Here is an 18364-nt window from a genome sequence, read left to right as displayed (position 1 = left end):
TGCTTCCCCAACTGAATTAATTATGGAACATGGATACTTTTGTTTAGTTGAGCACAATCTAAGCTGCTTTATGTAACAAACTCTCTTTAGTTTATTAAATTTCAAACACAGAAACCATCCATGTATCTTCTTTAATTATTTTATATTATCGCCATGGATGTTTGGAGATTGAGTTGTATGTTGTCGTATGCAAACGGTGGTCCAGAAACCTTAGAAATTCTTTGTCAGCGTTCATGTCCTTGGCCCCATTTTGCACACCAACCTTCCCAAGAAGATCTATTGCATTATAACAGGATTCGCTTTAGGAAAGAGGACGCTTTTTTTTTTTTGTCGTGCTTGTCTAGCGACATCACTTGCATTGTCACAGGAATAATTCAGTTTTAGCCACCAAAAACTCCGAATGAAATACCACTCAAGGGTGGCTACTGGCTAGTGGAGTACTCAGGTTTTGTCCTTATCTTTACTGTTGAGATTAACCCCACTATCCTCGAATAACCACGAAATTCCCACTGTCTTCCTGGATTTTGGAATGCAAACACTATAGATAAAGTCATTCTACAGTGGGGTGTTCTGATTTAATGCAGATTTCAGCGTAGAGCAATCACTTTACTATTCTGTTGTGGGGAATTCGGAATGCCAAAAACAAACTCATTTTTTAAGATAAAGAGCTAGATTGGAACTTTATCTTTGATCTCGTTCTTCATATGCTAGCACTTTGGCTAAGAACTATGAATTATAATTTTATTTGCAGTGGAAATGATCTGGTAAGAGGTCATGAAGGCATTCTACTGATCTAATCTAGTTAACGTTGACTTGTGTATAGTTTTTACTCTTGTTTTCCTGTCTTTTTCTTTGCTGTCTTTCTTTTTTTCTTGTTTAGAACTCTTTTTCTCTATCAACTAGATTGTCGTTAACTTATTAGTAATTTGGTTCTCTTTTAATAAAATCTCGATTATTAAAAGAAGAAGAGCGTTTCCATTGTCTTCCTGGTACGTACTATAGCTAGACTCGCCACCTAGAGCCAAGTGGAGCTAATTTGACCTTTCGAAGGAATCCTAGCTATGGTATAGTAATAGGATATATAGTCCTCTTTTATTATATAACTACTAGATTAAATTGAAATCACTATGAATCGAATTTGTTTTATTGAAGGAACAATTTGGTATACAAATTGTTAGGTTAAACTTACATGACATAAGCTCTCATAATATTATATTGAATGAAGCTTTTTTCTTTTTCTGGACAGCATTTTGAATGAAACTTTAGTTGCAGAAAAATGTTACTCTCTATATATATATTTTATAATGTTGCTTAGGTGCTGTGGTGTAAAATTGTTGTAAAGTTCCCCTTACAGCCAGGAAAAGCATAGCGTTGAATGGGCTGATATATCATTGATGACATGGGAACCAGCTGCATCCCTCTTCCAGTACGGCAGAACCCCTCGTCGTCGTTACCTGTGGAAAAACTACTGATAGAAACCTTTAGATTTCTTAATTGTATGCAACAACGTCAAATCAGTCCCTCTCTGTAAGATTATAGATCTGCGGTGGAGTTGGTGTTTGATCACCCATTTATAACCGACATGCATGCTCATCTAGCTATACGTATTTTGTACAGATACAATGCATTTCCTTTTCCCATCTAATTAAAGCTGGCATGCAATCTTGGGAAAGTTAAGTGAAGATCACCTGACAACCTGTATTATGGAAAGGATGTCTCTTTTTTTTTTTTCCTTTTTGTCGTTTACTTACAGTATGTATATAGTTTACTTAATATCTAGTTTACTTATATCATTTGTAGTGTATTCCATTAATATTATTATACGCAACCCTAAAAATATATATATAAATATACAAAAGATTATTGTTATTCTCTTCAAAATCCATTACTATTCATACAAATAAATATTGCTTATTTTTATTATTATTAACATGGATGTGGGGTAGTTTACGTGTATTTCGAATAATCATACAAGTCTTAAAGTTAACTACCATGTAAGTCTCCAGTGGTCCTAAAATTTATAGAACTTGAACTAGTAATCTCTAAAAATCAAATTCAAAACCCCCACTAGTTATGTACATCACTGTAAATTATTGCTTTTCTATTTCTAAATTGGTGTTCATCTCAATAATGGACTCTACAAACATAAACTCGCACATGGCTACACCGATTCTTTCTGTTGCTGCAACGATTCCTTCCCCTGTTGACGTCCCTTCCTTTGTTGTAGCTCCTTCATTTGGTGGATATTAAAATTCTTTGGTGGTTTCCCTTCTTCTGCTACCATGATTAATTCCTCTGTTGTTATTACCAACGCCTCTGTTATTGTCTTTCTGTCTCTCATGGCTGTAGCCATCTCTGCTGTTGTTATTCCTCAATCAAACACTCAATAAATAATCTTTTTAAAACTATCACGCATCAATTTTTTATACTGGAGAATGCAAATGAAACCTTCCTTGTTAGGCTAAAGAGTGTTACTTTTTTATTCTAATTGTCTTTGTGTATTTATAAACACTAACTAAAAGATAGGTTGCAAATAAGTAGAAGTGTTAGTGGACATTAAATAAAGTGAAAATTATATTGATATTTCTATAGTTTAGTTATTTTTTTTTACTTTATCTTTATTTTTTTAGAAATTATAATCTATATATAGTATGAACATAATTTTTAAAATTTGATAACATATTACATTCTTACTAATGCCAGCAAAAACAAATTCAATAAAAAACTAAAAAGCACTCGTTATATTAAAATAACAAAATTACCATAATAGTAAATAAAATAAAATAATCGCAACCCTCACCTTTTTCTCTGGCAAAGAATACTACCTTCACCAAAAGAATCCATTCTTTTCAATGATAACAATGAGCTTCTTAAAGAAAAAGACATGGTGCCATTGTGTAGCCAACGGCAACTCCAAAATGATTCAGGTGCTGGACAAATCCACGTATCTTGACCATCAGACCATCGTCTGACAAAATTAAAAATGAAAATAAAAATAATAAATTAGGGTTTTTAAAAAGATTCAATCAAGCTAGCTCCATGTAGCATCAGGACTTTTTCCAAGATTGGACTGAAGTCACTGAACAGCATCCATGTAGTTGTAGTTCCTCTTTCCGGTGAGAGGATCCGATCACCAGAGCGGTAGCAGACAGAGAGCAGAGTAGAAGTACAGGAAGTGACTAGAGAGAAAAACAAGTTGAACATAATTATTATTTTTTATTTACTTGAAACCTTACTTGGTCATATCAAATTTAAGGGGAAAATGGTGTAAACAGGTTGCAATGAATTACCGGTTCGCTTGAGGCCGTCAAGAAGTACAAGAATAATCGAAGTTTTTGAAGGGAAAAAACGGGTTTTAAAATTAATTTGGAGTTTTTTAGGGTTTTGAAAAAAATAAGAATAATTAATTTACAATTTGCAACTACAAATAGATTAAAAACCAAAAATTAGCTTTTGATTTTAGTGAGATTTTGTGTTATTAAAGAGAGAAGAAATCAATTTCTTTTTCTTTCATGAATAACAAATTTTGGTGATCTATTTGTCTTTTCATTTAAATTTAAAATTTATTTTGATATTAGATTTAAATGGTAATTTTTAAAGAAAAAAATAGAAGTAAAGTGAGAAATAGATTAAATTATAACCGTGTAAGGGTAATTTTCTCTTATATAAATATCAAATAATATAAAATTTGGAAGGAAATAATAATAATAATAATAAAATATTTCCATTAAATTTGGTACAGGGCATGTGATTGTCTTTCTTTCTCGTTTCAATAGCAACAACACTTGTAAGAAAAACTTTTACCAAACACATCAAATACTTTTTACAAGCACCACAGTAAAAGAAAATCCTACAGCGTTCCCAGACTATAATAATTGAAATGGCCACGAATCATTGAGATTGCCACGTACGCACTTCGGCTAGCAAAGTAGACCAAGCTGAGCAATATTGAATAATTCCACGCATCCCAAAATAGGAATTTCTTGTTCTCAAAATGATAATTAGATGAGAAAAAAATTAAGGAAATCTCTGCTGACAAACAATGGTCTCTCAGTGAGAAAATAGGGATATGTTTTTTTCTTTTTACTAATGCACACTGTAGACACAAGCTGTCCAGGATGTACAGATTGTACAGTGAGCTCAAGCTACGCACCTAAGGTCCAGATAAATGGATAAAAGCTTTTGAATTAGCACCAACAATTGAAAATTACACAATAACCATCTTACAGGGAGGAACCGGAAGTCCCAGTTTAAATTTTTCCAACAGCTGTTATAACGTGCTGGTGTCATTTCCCAAATTTTAACTTGTATCCCCGCAAGATCTATACATCAGAAACTCAATTCAGGTTGCGAAGTTCAACGTCAAGGCACTGGATGATCAGTCCAAACATGTTGCTCTGCTAATCACAAGGACCTGTGTAGAATTTAGAGCCACCAGTATCATTGCTGTTGGAGTGACGCTTGAATTATAGATGTAAGTGATGGATGAATTCGAGCTGTTCTCAAAGAGCGAGCTTCACTTCTCCCTTCTGCGTACTCCTCTCCTAGCGGCCACCTTGGCCGCAGATCATACTAATTCACACAGCAAACAAGTATTAGTCAAAGCTGTAACAAGACACCTTAAGCATACACAGCATACCTTTAACTCAATAAGTCAGACAAAAAAATGTCATCATCCATGCTACTAATCAGGCACAAAGTCGTTCTCTTCTATTAATCTGCTCGTTAGAGAGGTATGACTACCATTAGGGCATGGTCTCAGCCATAATTCTCTTCCATTTATAAAATGATTATGTTGCTAAAAGAAATTATAGATTTATTAGATAATTCCTAATGGAAACTTTGTGGCTTGAAATCCTTTTGATGGTTTATCCAAAGCGGGGTCCAAATGGAACTTTGATATGAGAGGGAGAAAAGATTGTCCTGGGTCATATATAAAGCATGAGCCCACTTACGTAACTCTTAACATATCCAGAGCTCAATCATATTCAACTATAAATAAAATATAAATTACTGCAGCACTTATGGATGCTGATTGTTTGGAAGTTAACTGACATATGATAACTACAAGATGGTGATGATGATTCGCCTCCAAATTTTTTGGACCAGTTCTAAGAAACATTGAAACAATGGTGTTACATTATTCAATTATGTGATAGGAAGAGAGTGATGAAACAAAACAAAAGTCAGTCATGAGTTTAAGAACAAACCATATAATCTTCATGTTCATCTGCAGGGGGTGGAGGATCAAATCTACCCATGCAGAAGTGTTCAATGCCAGTCCAAGCTACCATTACACCTATAGCGATGAAAAGCACCACCATCAGTTACTTTCTTCTTTGAGATGATAGTGTATTTGCAAACAATATTGATTGTCAACTTCTGGATCTACATAATTACAAAAACTGACTCTATGCTGGCTTTTAGTGCAGACCTATACATGCCAGACAACCTTAGATTGCTGCAAAGTTGGGTTTTTTATTCAAATTGAAGTTTCTCTTCATCTCTCAGCTACCAAAACGGAAAGATGACCTTATTGCAACAGTGAATACCGAAAGGAAGGTGGTGGGATTCAAGCTCTGAAAACATGACAAGTCAGAGATGACTCATTCTCACTAGAAAGCTGCCTTTTAACCCTTGCATATACTCATTATGGACATTCTTTCTAGAAGGGCTAAAGTTATTTGCGTTTAGGGGTTGTATATCAAAATATATAGCACTTTTCATCAGCATGAGAAGAAAGGAAGAATCTAGGCCATTCAGGGGTTCCAAAAAATTACCTTTTAAAGGATAGTATCAAAATTAAATTGTCTTTAAATGACCCAATAACTAATCTTCCTTTTTGGCCCAAGGTCATGTTTTACCACACCGCAATCCATTTAAAAGTTTGAGCATAAGATCAGAGATAAAACTTACCATTATCAGTACAAAGCTTTGGAGGAGGGCAAACAAGTTGAAGACTGTTCTTCTTCACAACATGATCAAGCCGAGCCCTGACATACTGATTTGATGCAACACCTCCAGAGACCACCTGCAGGAGGTGAGAATATAGATAGCTATCATCATCAATACAAGCCAGAAATTAATAGAAAGCATTAGTAAATCAATAGGTTGTGATGGAGCAAACAGAATTTTAAAATCGCAAGGCATGTCACCAAATGCTTTATTGAAGGCTCGATCTTCCTTGCCCATTCAATTGCCCGGTCACACCTTTCCTCTAAATGCAATACTGCAACTCGCTGCAAGAAACAGCCTTAGAGGGAGCGGAACAAACAAAAAGAGAGTGTTTATACTAGACTTCAATAAAGATTAAAAACAAAATTAACCAAAGGAAGGTAACCTGAAAAGAAGCTGCAATGTCAGCTCGGGACCTTCTATCTTGGCTACTTGCAGAAGAAATGGGAATTTCAGCATTGCTGCACATAATGTACACACACATCAATAGGCAGGAAAAAATGTATAAATTGGCTCATTGTTTGCATAGGCCATTATATCCCTGTGGGGGAATAAGTTACCAGAGATAGCAGGAGTTTGGTGTTTTCTACATACATGTTTTTGGATTCAATTGCCAGCCTCACTTGGGTCTTCAATCCAGCATACGAGAAGTTGCAATCTTTATGCTGTTTCATTGGAGTCTGAACAAAAACAAATAAGGTACTTTGGAGAGAGCTAGAAAACAGAAAAATGATATTCATTTTACGCACTCTAGCAAACATGACAACAATGAGAAAATAAGTAAATGAACAAATAAAAAGTACGATAGTTAACTAACTGAAAATTTTATTGATTCTGCATCACCCTCTCGAGCAAGTTCCTCTAGGGCTGGTCCACCACTCCTGCTCATGTCAAGACCAAGCCATTTTGCTGTCTTGTCATATGCCTCACCAATTGCATCATCAATTGTGGTCCCAAGTTGTATGTAGTGGCCAAGGTCATGAGCAAGGATAAGTAGATTGTGTCCTCCTGAGAAACAGAAGCAACTGAAATCAATGGTATGCTTGCAGCCACAACAACTCTCTTAGGTGGGACGCCCGAAGCTAAGCTAAAACCCATGGTATCATGATGTTGATACTCTCTCTCACACACACACACACACAAAAAGCAATCAACTCAGTCAGTGCAAGTTTGGATTACATGTATGTTGGCTTCACTCTTGCTTGCAAACACCACTATCAGAATCCAGCTTAAACTTTTGATGAATAATATGAATGATTGATCAGCTTTAACTACATCAACTTAAGTCAGATGGGCCTCTGTTGATGAGCAGAATTGAGTCATTGATAATCACATGGCAATTACTTCGTGTTGCATGAACCTGCATGCTCACAGCTTTCAAATCACACAAATATGACCTAATTTGACAACTAAGGAAAGAGCATATCCAACCAAACCTACTCAAACAATATTTGCAATTCCATTGATTTTGAATGAGACTTTTTTGCCCTTGGTTCCTAAGATAAAATACCCAGCTTTCTAAGTATCAATCCAACCCATCCACTCACACACATGCTAACCTTAACATTAAAACATTCAGCAGAGGAAAAGAAAGAATCAATAATCATATGATGGTCTTACCTGAAATAAGAAGGGCCATGAAAGGAAATTGCAACTCACGTTCAATTAACCTAGAATAAGAAACACAGGTCATGCAGATGAGCATTTTATATCTCAATTTTGAGTATGAATCAAAAGCATAGACATACAAGCTTCTTAATGTCCAGTGCAATATGGAAATAAACATGTTTTTAGTATGTTTTAGTACACATTGTTGTCTTGTGTGGCTGAGCTATTCTTTGCTCTTCATTCATTATATCATTTTTGCTTCCATACCTGGCTACTAGAGCATGAGCCTCCATATGGTGGATGCCAATGATTGGTAGATTGAAGCTACCAGCAAGTTTACGAGCTTTTCGTACACCAACTGCATCAGAATGCATAAAGAAATTGCCCTAAGGAGCTATTTTGTACTTGAAACAACAAAATTACGTAACAGTACAGAGGGATGCCAGAATATAGACCTCATAGCACAAGATAAAATCGAAAGAAAAGTTATTTGTTCTCTCTTGCCCAAACATGAACTTTGACCAAAAAACCAAGTTGAAAGCCAAGCGACCATAACACTAGCAATATTAGCTAAGGTTCTTAGAACTAGAACAATGCTCTTGTCTAGCTATTTATCCAAATAAGCATACATTGACATATTCCATAAGCACTTCACGATAAGGCTTAGAAATAGAGCCATTTTTCAACCTGGTAGCACAGGTTTTTACAGGCAGAAATTCATCTGTACCCTGTATAAAGCAGAATAAGGCAGAAGACACTACACAGACAGAATGATCCAATGTTGTCTGAAAGTATAATTGAGTTTCTTTATCTAATTTGTACTGGGTTCAACAGTACTATACAATGGTGACAACAATTTATTCTCAATAAGATCAACAAGGGAAAAAATGAAACAGAAACATATGCTAATCAAATTACCGCGAAGACATAGGCTCAAACCAGGACCAATTGTAACAGCAACGGCAGATAGATTCGTTGCTGTTAAATTAGCTTTATCAAGTGCTTCCTGTACGACCTGTCAAATCACAAATGTGCACTCCCGCACAAACTCACATCCATTACAAAATTAAAAACATGCGTTACAAAAAAAAAAGACTAAATTTCCTAGTTAGAGATGATACCTGATCAATAACTTGGGAGTGTGCTTCTTCTGCCATTTTAGGAGCAACACCACCATATTTTGCAAGCAAATCTGCCTTCATTAAAGTTAAGATTTTAAAAATAAGGTAATGGAATCATACATTAATTGCCCAAATACACAGATTCACAACTGATAATTATTTGTCAATTAAGTAAACAAAAAGTCCATTAATAGGCAAGATAAGCAAAAGCCTATAAACAAATTACACTAAAGACATTAAACAAATACCTGAGAAGAAACAACTTGACTTAGAATCTCACCATTGCCCCTCACCTAAAAAAAGAGCCGAAACCCATTAAAATTAGCACAAAATCAGAAACTATAAATAGTTCAAGAAAGACACGATCGGCATACAACAGCAGCTGCAGTGTCATCACAGCTAGTTTCGATTCCAAGAACAACAAGATCATCCTTAGAAACCAAAGTTTCGAATTGGGGTTTTAGTGAAGTTGAAAGTCTTGAAGTGGAATGAGTGGATAGAGAATGGAGAGGTGACCATCTGGGGATTATTGGTTGGGGTTTAAGGGTTTTGAGACATGATGACAGAGAGTAAGGAATTGAGGGTTTCGGGTAGAACAGATTTAGGCGGGAAATTGTGGAAGATAGGGAAGACAGCATTTTTTTAGAACCAGACACGGATGATAATAGCAGAGACACGGAAGCGAAGTGCAAAAGATTTTATAGCTGTTGTTCCGAGAAAAAAAAGAAAAAAAAGAAAGACATTGCTATAACTATATAGAATAGGGAAAATCACAAGTACCGATTGGTTGCTGTCCGTTATATAAGAAATAAGAATAGTGAAAACAGAAAAGATAAGATAGAATAAAAAATAAAAAGAGATAATTATATTTGACAGTAGTATTAGTATACAAAATAAAATGATTTTATATTTGACTTGGTTATAATAGATAAAATATAAAAAATATAAAAAAATTATTTTATTTTTAATATATATTATTATCAAACTTATATAATTAAAAAAAAATTATTGAAAATATTGATTGAACTTGATCCGGTCACGAGTCTAAAACTTGTTAACTTTTTTGAAAAAAAATTGGTCAAAACAAAATTATTTTGATTATTTTTTTTAAAAAAACTGGATAAACATGATTGATTTTCTTGACTCGTGACTTGAATCTTGTATCGAGTCGATTCCCAAGTTATGTTTTAAAACTACAATAATAATTATTTTTATTCATCGCTAACTTGGATCAACCCGTAGTGACCCTCCCAACCCGTGATCTAATTCTTGCTTCGGTCAACCCTTAAATCGGTTTTTAAAAATATAATAATAACAAATTTTATCTTTACATTGATTTAGATCAAACTGTGTTGACCTTTCAAATCATGACTCATGATTCAAGCCTTATCTTAAGTTGATAATCAAGTTTTAAAATTATAATAATAGTTTATTTTTATATTGATTCAAGGCTGAACTTACTCTCGGTCGACCCTCATGTTTTAATTCAAGCTCAGCTTTTAAATGGTCGAGGAGTGAAGAAATTTTAAATACAAGCTCAGCTTTTATACTTCCACTAAAACGCCTAACGAATCTTGCCTTGTTTCAGCCTTGAACGTCTGTCACAGCTCAGTTGCGTCGGATATAACACAGACTGCAGCTCTCAAAGCTGCCTTGAATTGTTCTGTTAGGTAGTGATTGTAATACTAAAATCTTACAAATAACATCCATGAGCATATGAGATAACTCAAGTGGTAAATTCCAAAAAGTTCAGCTCCTAGCTAGCACCGAGATTTGGCAATAAAAACAACAATACTGAATCCTACCATCAACATCTGACATTCACTTTGAGCGACAAAATGCAAGATTTAAATATTTTAAACGCAAGAAGATAACGGGAAGCAATATTGAACTCGAAAATATTAGTCTTCTTTTACTTTCAATCATGAGAAGAGGAACAACAATACGCCTGGTGTGGAATACAAAATAATTATTACCAAAATTTTGTAGCAACCAGAGAACTAGAGTGACAAGAGACAGATATCTCACTTGAAGGTCAGTGTTCAGCAATTCCTCCGGTGATGCCTTTGAAAAGAGGGTGGAAAATTTTGTGTGATGGAATCTTGGGGCCACTTGCTCAAACTTTATGAGTTGAGAGCAAGGACTTATTAGCTTTGGAACATCTCAATAGGGAACTGTAACATCATTTTGAAATTTTTGCTGCCAGTTCCCTTACCAGCTTAGCAGCAACCATTCCAGTCATTCCATCAACAGTGTCACGTTGCGGATTGAATTCAACCACATCTGCTGCAACAACATCAGCTTGAAGGTTGTGGAGAATGTTGAGAACATCACGGAAAGAAAGACCACCAGGCTCAATATGAGATACACCAGGAGCAAAGGCAGGATCAAGGCAGTCCACATCAATTGAGATATACACACCTTTTACACCCTCCCCTAGTTTCTGTCCAAGAACAGACCATAAATAAAAACGTGTTAAATCCCTAAACCAACTTTTACATGTATATGTTGTGTGTGTGCGTGTGTGAGGGGGGAGGGAGAGAGTGAGACCAGATTTTCCAACATCTGCCGATCCCTTGAGAAGGTTTGCATTTCATATTGCTCTACTCCAAACCGTTTGCCTTGCTCACGCCCTTCTTTTGTTATTGATCTGATACCCACCTAAAGTCAGCATTCAAGCTCATCAATATAACATTAAGAAAAATATCAGCTATCTTCACACTCAAAATCTTGGATGCAAACAATAGATGCACTTGTAACTTTCGAAACAATGAGCGAAAAATACATATCATTTCCCTCAACTTTAAGAACCGATATTGCAATAACCAGAAGCTTTTGTAATACAATCACACTGGAAGGTTTAAAGGGATATCACCAATCTACACCTTTTGAATTGGGTATTTATCATATCATAATCAATTCTAGCTTCAAACATAAATTACATGAACCAAGAAAGTTAACACCGCAGCTTGAAAGTAGAAATATATGCTAAATTAACCACAAAACATGAGACACAGAAAAGCATATTGAGACATACACACATACTTGCAAAAGCCGCCGAGCATAACCACCTTCCATGATTCGGGCAAACGAAGAAGCATGAGAATACTTATTTCCTTCAAAGCAATGATAGATGTCAGGATGGGCATCTAGATGAAGAATATCTACAGGTCCCCCAAGCTTCTCAGAGACAGCTCTTACCACAGGAAAAGATATTGAGTGGTCACCACCTAAGACTAACGGGTGCAATGGGTCCTGAAAGAGTTCATCAAACAAGTTGAAAACCTTCAGTTTCTTAGCCTCTGACATTCATTCAGAAAAAAACTTCTGAAAATTCCTAAAATTCCCACTTATCAGAATCACTGATACCATACAAATTAAACGTGGAAAACAGAAATTAACTCGATTCTCGGAACAGATGCTGAACTGCAAAATTAGAAAATAGTATATGGTAATAAAAAAAAAGGATAATTACAAAAACCCTCGTGGTTTGATCTGAACTTTACTTTTCCTCCATGCTTTTATAAATTATATATTTTTATAAATTACATTTTCCATCCTAGATCAAACAAAAGAATGTTATTAAAAAAAATCAAACAAAATGCAATGTCCAGGATGTAAAATGTTATTAAAAACAAGAGATTTTGTAATTATCCCAAAGATAAAAGCAATCACCTCTTCCATTACTAGCTTGACCGATTCACTAATAACATTCATCAGTCTATCATCATCCACACCACAATCTCGTATTTCTTGAACCGGAACATCACCAACATCAGTTAGCACCCGCGGATCGTTTAATTCTTTACCTGCGAGCAGCCAAGCTTCCTATCTCAGCATTAATCAATTTTAACATCATCAATCAAATCGGACCCCTTCAAAAACAATCCAACAATAAGCAGAATAAAAAAAAAAAAAAAGAGACTGTTCTCACAACCTTCTTCGGTGCTCGAATTCGTGCTGCCACACCAAATGGCCTCTCTAATACGCGGAGGAGCAAACGCCGGTCCTTGAAGAAACGATGAATTATGTCCCAAAGGAACTCCAAGAAGCGTTGCAGATGCTTTAACACCTCCTAATGCGCGTAAGAGTTCTCCCTGTGAGAATAAACGAACGTATAAAATAATTACAAGTTATTTAATTGCAATTAAGATAATTATAATTATACCTTAAGCTTAGCGCGCTCGCGAATAAGCGTGAGAGAAGCATCGATGACCCGATTTTGGCCTTTTTCTAGCAATTCGGGAGGGATATTTGCAGCTTTCAGCTTTGACAAGTAATGGATTCCTCTCATATCTGCAAAAACAAAAACTAAAATTTAATCACCTAAACCGATTCTCGTACTAATCATAATTTAAATCCAAAGATTAATTAACAAAAGCTTGATCATCAAAATTCTAGCACGATTTCAATTTCTCCAGCAGTAAAAGAAAGAGAAGGTGATGGTTTTTGTTTACCAATAGGAAACAGTGATTAGCAGAAGAATCAGCAAAGGGATTTGGGGAGTTGGCGCTTATTTAAGGAGAAATGGCCGTTCAGAATTCCTATGCTGGAGTATGATCTGGTTTTTTTTTTTTGTTTTTTGTTTATTAATAATAATAATAAATAGGTAATGCGGGTTGGTGCGATATTGGATTTATTTTATTATATAATATGGTTCAGAATGAATGTTTGATTTTGCTACAATGATTCGAGCACTCGTCGAGTTTATGAATTGAAAAGACTCTATCATCCTTGGCAAGAACGGGCACTTCTCTTATTGATTTTTCAAGTAACAAGTGATTGGCTAACAGTGGATGCATAGTGTGTTTTTAGATGGGAAGTAGTTTATGTTTTTTTTAAATAAAAAATATATTTTTTAGTTTTTGAAGATATGGTTTGTGTTTAAAAAGTGTATACATGATCTATTTAATTAACAATTCAATATGTTAAAAGCTTAATTATCACGAACCACTCTTATTATTCTCTCTTGTTTTATATGCTTTTACATGGATCATACAATAAATTTATGTTATTTAGATAATATGTAATGTATTTTGAGTATTATTTATATGATGAAAAAAATTAAATATAACACTTCTTTTATTTAAAACAATTTATAATGCTGAATAGCTAACATTTTGTAAAATCTACATTTATTTTTGAATATTTTTTGGTAAAGGTAATTTAAAAAAAAATTAACATAATAATTAAAGGAAAAAGAAAGATAGAGTGCATCTATAAAGGAGATTTGGTTTTCCAATATAAAGTTAAAATTTGATTTATGTTGACAAGGAAAAGAATATTGGATAAAAGACACTTACGGGCGGGCATCCAATGTGGAAAATAAATAAATAAATAAACAAACAAGCTTTACTAAAATGAAGGGTAGATTTGTCTATTGAACTGAAAAAGGAGCGGTCCTGGAGGAAAGTCATGCAAGGACAAAAGACAGAGGGAGAGTGATGACGTCTGTCGTCAATTATGGTGATTTGCCGAGTCACTAGGCAAATCGACGAACTAACCATCTCAAAAGTGGGAACTGACGTCACTTACTTCCAGGTGCATTTTTTTTGTCCTTGCGAATACATGTAATGTTTGAGAATGTTTTTAAACCATGTTTTTTGAAAATTAAATTTTTTTTATATAGTAATATTATTTGATATTAAAATATTATTTTAATATATTTCTAAATAAAAAATATTTAAAAACACAGTCACCAATATATTTCTAAATATACTCTAAATCGCGGAAATGATTGTTTTTTAATTAGTAAGTAAATACAGATAAAGTAAGAATATTAGTTTATTCATGATTCAGATGAATTTTTTCTTATTCAATTCCATTTAAGCAATCAAGTGAAAAGAAATATAATTCTAAGGGCCAAAAATGGGAACTGGTATGAGTGTTTTTGAAGTTTTAGTTGATTCTGTTTTGGTTCGTGAAAGAGTAAAAGTGCCAGATTTGAAGTTATAATCACATAATTCTGGTTATTTGTGTATTTTTATGTATGGATTTCTCTACCTGTGCTCGAAGCATGTTCTTTTGACGAGTCAAATGTTGTTCCATGCTGTGACTTGCCTTTGTCTGAATCAAGTTGATTATTATAGCATATGCACATATTGGGAATGCATGCCATATTTGGAGTTTTAGACTCAAATATTCTCTAACTATAAGATACACGTAGGATATATATTGCAAGCACATGATATACATAGAGTTCGAATCTTCAGTTTACTCGGCAAGTTTCTACTGAGACTCACATTAGTTAAGTGAGTCATTGCAAGCTCATAATATATGTAAAGTTCGAATCTCCACTCCATGCTGCAAGTTTCTAATGAGGATTGAACTTTTTTATTATTATTAATGTAAATATTTAAAATAGCTTAAATGTAATTTAACTAATTTTATAAATCTTAAAATTAATAACTACATAAATCTCCAGCACATTTAGTCAAGTGAGTTGTGGCGTTTTAGGATAGACTGACAAGTGAGTTATTGAAAATCAGCTTGTTTTCAATGGTGGACTGACTTTGAAAATTCTTCTATAGATGGCATGATGTGATGCTAAGAGCTTTTCCTTTGATAATAGGGGATTTTTGGATCGATGCTTGGTGGTCTTTTCTTTTTCTTTTACTCGCTTGTACTTTTTTGTCAGCTTTAGATTTGCTACCGAACTGGAGCTAATATTTTTTCCCTCCAAACTAGCTATTAAAATCCTTATATTTTTTTTTTAGTTTAACGTGGGTGTTCGAGCTAGCTTGCGCGTACCTCGACTAATCCCATTGGCCCTGAAGTTAACGACCATGTAAGCCTCCAGTAGCCATCATATGAGCAACCACAGGGCTCGAACCTGAGACCACAGAGGAAGCAAATCTTTTGGTCCTAAACTTTTACCATGGATGACCAACTATATTTTAGTTGTGCCAGAATAAGGTCCTGCAATCAGATTGAGTATTCAAGAACTGAGCCGATATCAGATCTTTCATGCATCATTAGGATCCATAATTTAAGTAGTTCTCTAACAATATTAAGGTTTTAGTTGGTGTCCTATGTCTGGGCTCCTGATTCTTTGGGCTCAACTGTCGAGCACAGAAGGTTTTCCTTCTAATCAATTTGTTATTGGGATTTGCCTCCTATCAATGGGTTTTGGTAGAATTGTTTGGCTTGGAGGTATAGTGGTATTTTTTTTAAAAGTATAATATCATTTAAACACAAACTATATATTTAAAAGCTAAAAAAACATGTTTTTTACTATATAAAAAAAAACACAAACTACCTCTCATCTCTCATCCAAACAGTCACACAACTCCCACCACATGCAATCTTTTATTTAAAGAAAATGTGATTGTGTGTGGTAGACTGACATTCCTGACTCTCTTGTCCTGTTGGGGTCATGTTGATATACACCTCATGACATCTTTGGCTTCTTCAATCCGTGGATACTAGCTGCTTATACTTCTACGGGTTTCACCCTTTAAAGTTTCATTAACAATGTTTGGGGTATCATCTTGTGAATTTGGAGTGTTGTATGCGACGAGAAGAAAGATTTTGTTTTCTTGAATGTATTTATTAAACATTTTTGTCATTTCACATAAACTGATATGTGATCACTGCTCACAAGATTGCTCTTGCATTATGTACAGTTTTGCTATCTAATTTTTTATTAATGTTTTTGATAAATTTTTAGAAAAAACTAAAAATAGTAAAAAACAATGAAAACCCTAACAAAAAAATACATTTTGATATATTTATATTATTTTTAGTATTTTCAACTTCATCTCAGAATAATTTAAATTTTCAAATGTATTTTGAAGTTATTTTTGTTTTTTTTCTGAAAATTTATCAAAAATATGGATTAGAAATTAGATAGCAACACATAGCATTCTCCATTCAGTTTGCTCAATGGCATGAGCCAGAGTTTTGTTAATTTGGACTTTGTTTAGGCTTATTTTGGATTTAGCATGTGTTACTGGGAATTGCCTGAGTTCTGCTTTCTTGCCTTGCTGATAGTCTTGGATGTTATCCACACTTTTGTGGGAGTTAATTTGCAGGTTGTGCCACACTGCTGTGTTTTCAGAAAGAATCCTACTAGACTACCCATCCGTTGAAAGTAGATATGCAACCCACTGGGTTGAAAGATAATCAACCCCGTGAGAACAAATGTCAGAAGGTCCACCCTCAACCCATGGAAGATTCTGCAAATCAAAATCCAGAAGCTGGGGAAGCCTTGATATCCAAAATATTTACCAACATCTCCTCTCTGAAGTCAGCATACATTCAGCTCCAAGCTGCTCATACTCCCTATGATCCTGATAAAATACAAGCTTTTGACAAAGCTGTAATTTCTGAGCTGAAAAATCTATCCGAGCTAAATTATATCTACAGGGAAAATAACCCCAAACCAATATGTGTTTCTCCTCAGGACTCTCGGTTAGCTGCAGAGATCCAAGAACAACTGAGCCTGCTCAAAACATACGAGGTTATGGTGAAAAATTCCAACCTGAAATCCAGAATAAAGATTCTGAGATTCTTCAGTCTGAGCAGATGATTGAGGAAGCAAACCAGAAACGAGCAAAACTGGAAAAGAATCTTAAGCTCAGGGGTTTGTCAACCGAAGAATCAGAGGGTTCTGGAGATGAAAATGGCTTTTATTCTGTGGATCTGACCCCAGAGCTCTTCACATCTGCATAGAAACTGCATTCAAAGCCATTCATAATTTTTCTAAAACATTGATCAATATGATGAAAGCAGCTGGTGGGATCTTGATGCCGCAGCTAACTCCATTGAATCCAACGTTGTTTATGCAAAGAGAGCTCACAAACAGTATGCATTTGAGTCTCATATATCTCAAAGAATGTTCATTGGGTTTCATCACGAGAACTTCTCAATTAAAGCAGACGGCGGGGCAGTTTCAAAGGAGAGTTTCTTTCATCAATTTCTTGCTACGAGGGAAATGGATCCTTTAGACATGCTATGTCAGAACCCAAATTCTGTTTTTGGGAAATTTTGCACGAGCAAGTACCTGGTGGTGGTTCACCCAAAGTTGGAGGCTTCATTCTTTGGAAATTTAGATCAGCGAAATTATAAAAAAAAGGGGAGGGCATCCAAGAACGCCCTTCTACCAGGCCTTCTTGAAACTGGCCAAGTCGATCTGGCTTTCTCACAGGCTTGCTTATTCCTTTGACCCAAATGTCAAGGTCTTCCAAGTTATGAGAGGAAGTGAGTTCTCAGAGGTTTATATGGAAATTAAGTGTCGTAAAAAATCTGATATTGGATGAAAATGATCCAAAGCCTAGGGTTGGCCTAATGGTTATGCCTGGTTTTTGGATAGGAGGCAGTGTGATTCAGAGCCCTGTTTATCTCTCAGGTGTGAAGGTTGCTGAATGATTACCAAACCTGAACAAATCTTTGCTGTATTGTTTATGTGGTGTGTTTCGTTGTATCATGTCGTAATCTATGCAATTGTATTTCTCGTTGAATGAGATTAGACGAGCCTTCATATCCTCACTGCCCCTCACTCTGTCTCCATCTCCGTCTCATGATCAGTAAATTGTTAAGAGAAAACCAGTGCTATTTACTTGTGTGTCTTGCTTGGAATTGTGGTATCATCTCTGGGATGGATCGACGAAAATGTAAGATAATCCTATTAATGGAAAACAAGTATAAGTTGTGCTCGAGGATCCGCAGGAGAATAAAAA

The 18364-nt window shown here is 34.9% G+C and overlaps 3 protein-coding genes across 5 annotated transcripts; 1 reads left to right on the top strand and 2 right to left on the bottom strand.

Annotated features, from left to right (window-relative positions):
• Window positions 1-4050: 4050 nt before the first annotated feature.
• On the bottom strand, window positions 4051-9458 carry LOC7488890 (probable tRNA N6-adenosine threonylcarbamoyltransferase, mitochondrial). 2 transcript variants are annotated; one of them, XM_002320016.4, is made up of 13 exons: window positions 9059-9458; window positions 8933-8977; window positions 8685-8759; window positions 8482-8578; window positions 7831-7921; window positions 7576-7625; window positions 6773-6963; window positions 6550-6635; window positions 6341-6416; window positions 6156-6239; window positions 5917-6031; window positions 5211-5299; window positions 4051-4572 (listed from the first exon to the last, which is right to left on the bottom strand). In XM_002320016.4, the coding sequence occupies exons 1-13, from the start codon at window positions 9320-9322 to the stop codon at window positions 4441-4443; spliced, it is 1395 nt and encodes a 464-aa protein (XP_002320052.1). In that variant the 5' UTR covers window positions 9323-9458; the 3' UTR covers window positions 4051-4440. The 2 variants fall into 2 exon arrangements, with proteins under 2 accessions (XP_002320052.1, XP_024440058.1); XM_024584290.2 differs by having other exon boundaries at window positions 8685-8755; window positions 9059-9145.
• A 1112-nt stretch (window positions 9459-10570) lies between these two features.
• On the bottom strand, window positions 10571-13309 carry LOC7497357 (arginase 1, mitochondrial). Of its 2 annotated transcripts, none has more exons than XM_024584458.2 (7): window positions 13142-13309; window positions 12853-12980; window positions 12622-12781; window positions 12360-12493; window positions 11730-11939; window positions 11235-11345; window positions 10571-11127 (listed from the first exon to the last, which is right to left on the bottom strand). In XM_024584458.2, exons 2-7 carry the CDS (start codon window positions 12976-12978, stop codon window positions 10867-10869), a joined length of 1002 nt encoding a protein of 333 aa, XP_024440226.1. In that variant the 5' UTR covers window positions 12979-12980; window positions 13142-13309; the 3' UTR covers window positions 10571-10866. The 2 variants fall into 2 exon arrangements, with proteins under 2 accessions (XP_024440226.1, XP_002320051.1); XM_002320015.4 differs by having other exon boundaries at window positions 12853-12995; window positions 13142-13280.
• A 3215-nt stretch (window positions 13310-16524) lies between these two features.
• LOC18105203 (protein GRAVITROPIC IN THE LIGHT 1) lies at window positions 16525-18263 on the top strand. The gene is given in 6 exon segments (XM_024584480.2): window positions 16525-17152; window positions 17155-17352; window positions 17355-17417; window positions 17420-17751; window positions 17753-17914; window positions 17916-18263. Coding segments are annotated over 6 exon segments (1263 nt in total). The 5' UTR covers window positions 16525-16782; the 3' UTR covers window positions 18054-18263.
• The last annotated feature ends 101 nt before the right edge of the window (window positions 18264-18364 follow it).

Source organism: Populus trichocarpa, chromosome 14, assembly GCF_000002775.5.
Source record: "Populus trichocarpa isolate Nisqually-1 chromosome 14, P.trichocarpa_v4.1, whole genome shotgun sequence".
Classification (NCBI taxonomy): domain Eukaryota; kingdom Viridiplantae; phylum Streptophyta; class Magnoliopsida; order Malpighiales; family Salicaceae; genus Populus; species Populus trichocarpa.
Note: the sequence above shows the minus strand (reverse complement) of the source record. Positions and strands in the feature narration are given on the sequence as shown.

What these genes read in the sequence shown, in the direction of transcription:
- LOC7488890 (XM_002320016.4), bottom strand. Translation starts at nt 9,322, where the DNA reads ATGCTGTCTTCCCTATCTTCCACAATTTCCCGCCTAAATCTGTTCTAC. An exon ending in CAGAATCAATAAAATTTTCA is followed by an intron (nt 6,636 to 6,772) that starts GTTAGTTAACTA and finishes GTTTTTGTTCAG; the next exon opens with ACTCCAATGAAACAGCATAA. An exon ending in AAAGCTTTGTACTGATAATG is followed by an intron (nt 5,300 to 5,916) that starts GTAAGTTTTATC and finishes TCATCGCTATAG; the next exon opens with GTGTAATGGTAGCTTGGACT.
- LOC7497357 (XM_024584458.2), bottom strand. Translation starts at nt 12,978, where the DNA reads ATGAGAGGAATCCATTACTTGTCAAAGCTGAAAGCTGCAAATATCCCT. An exon ending in GCGAGCGCGCTAAGCTTAAG is followed by an intron (nt 12,782 to 12,852) that starts GTATAATTATAA and finishes TTATTCTCACAG; the next exon opens with GGAGAACTCTTACGCGCATT. An exon ending in GAATTCGAGCACCGAAGAAG is followed by an intron (nt 12,494 to 12,621) that starts GTTGTGAGAACA and finishes GGCTGCTCGCAG; the next exon opens with GTAAAGAATTAAACGATCCG.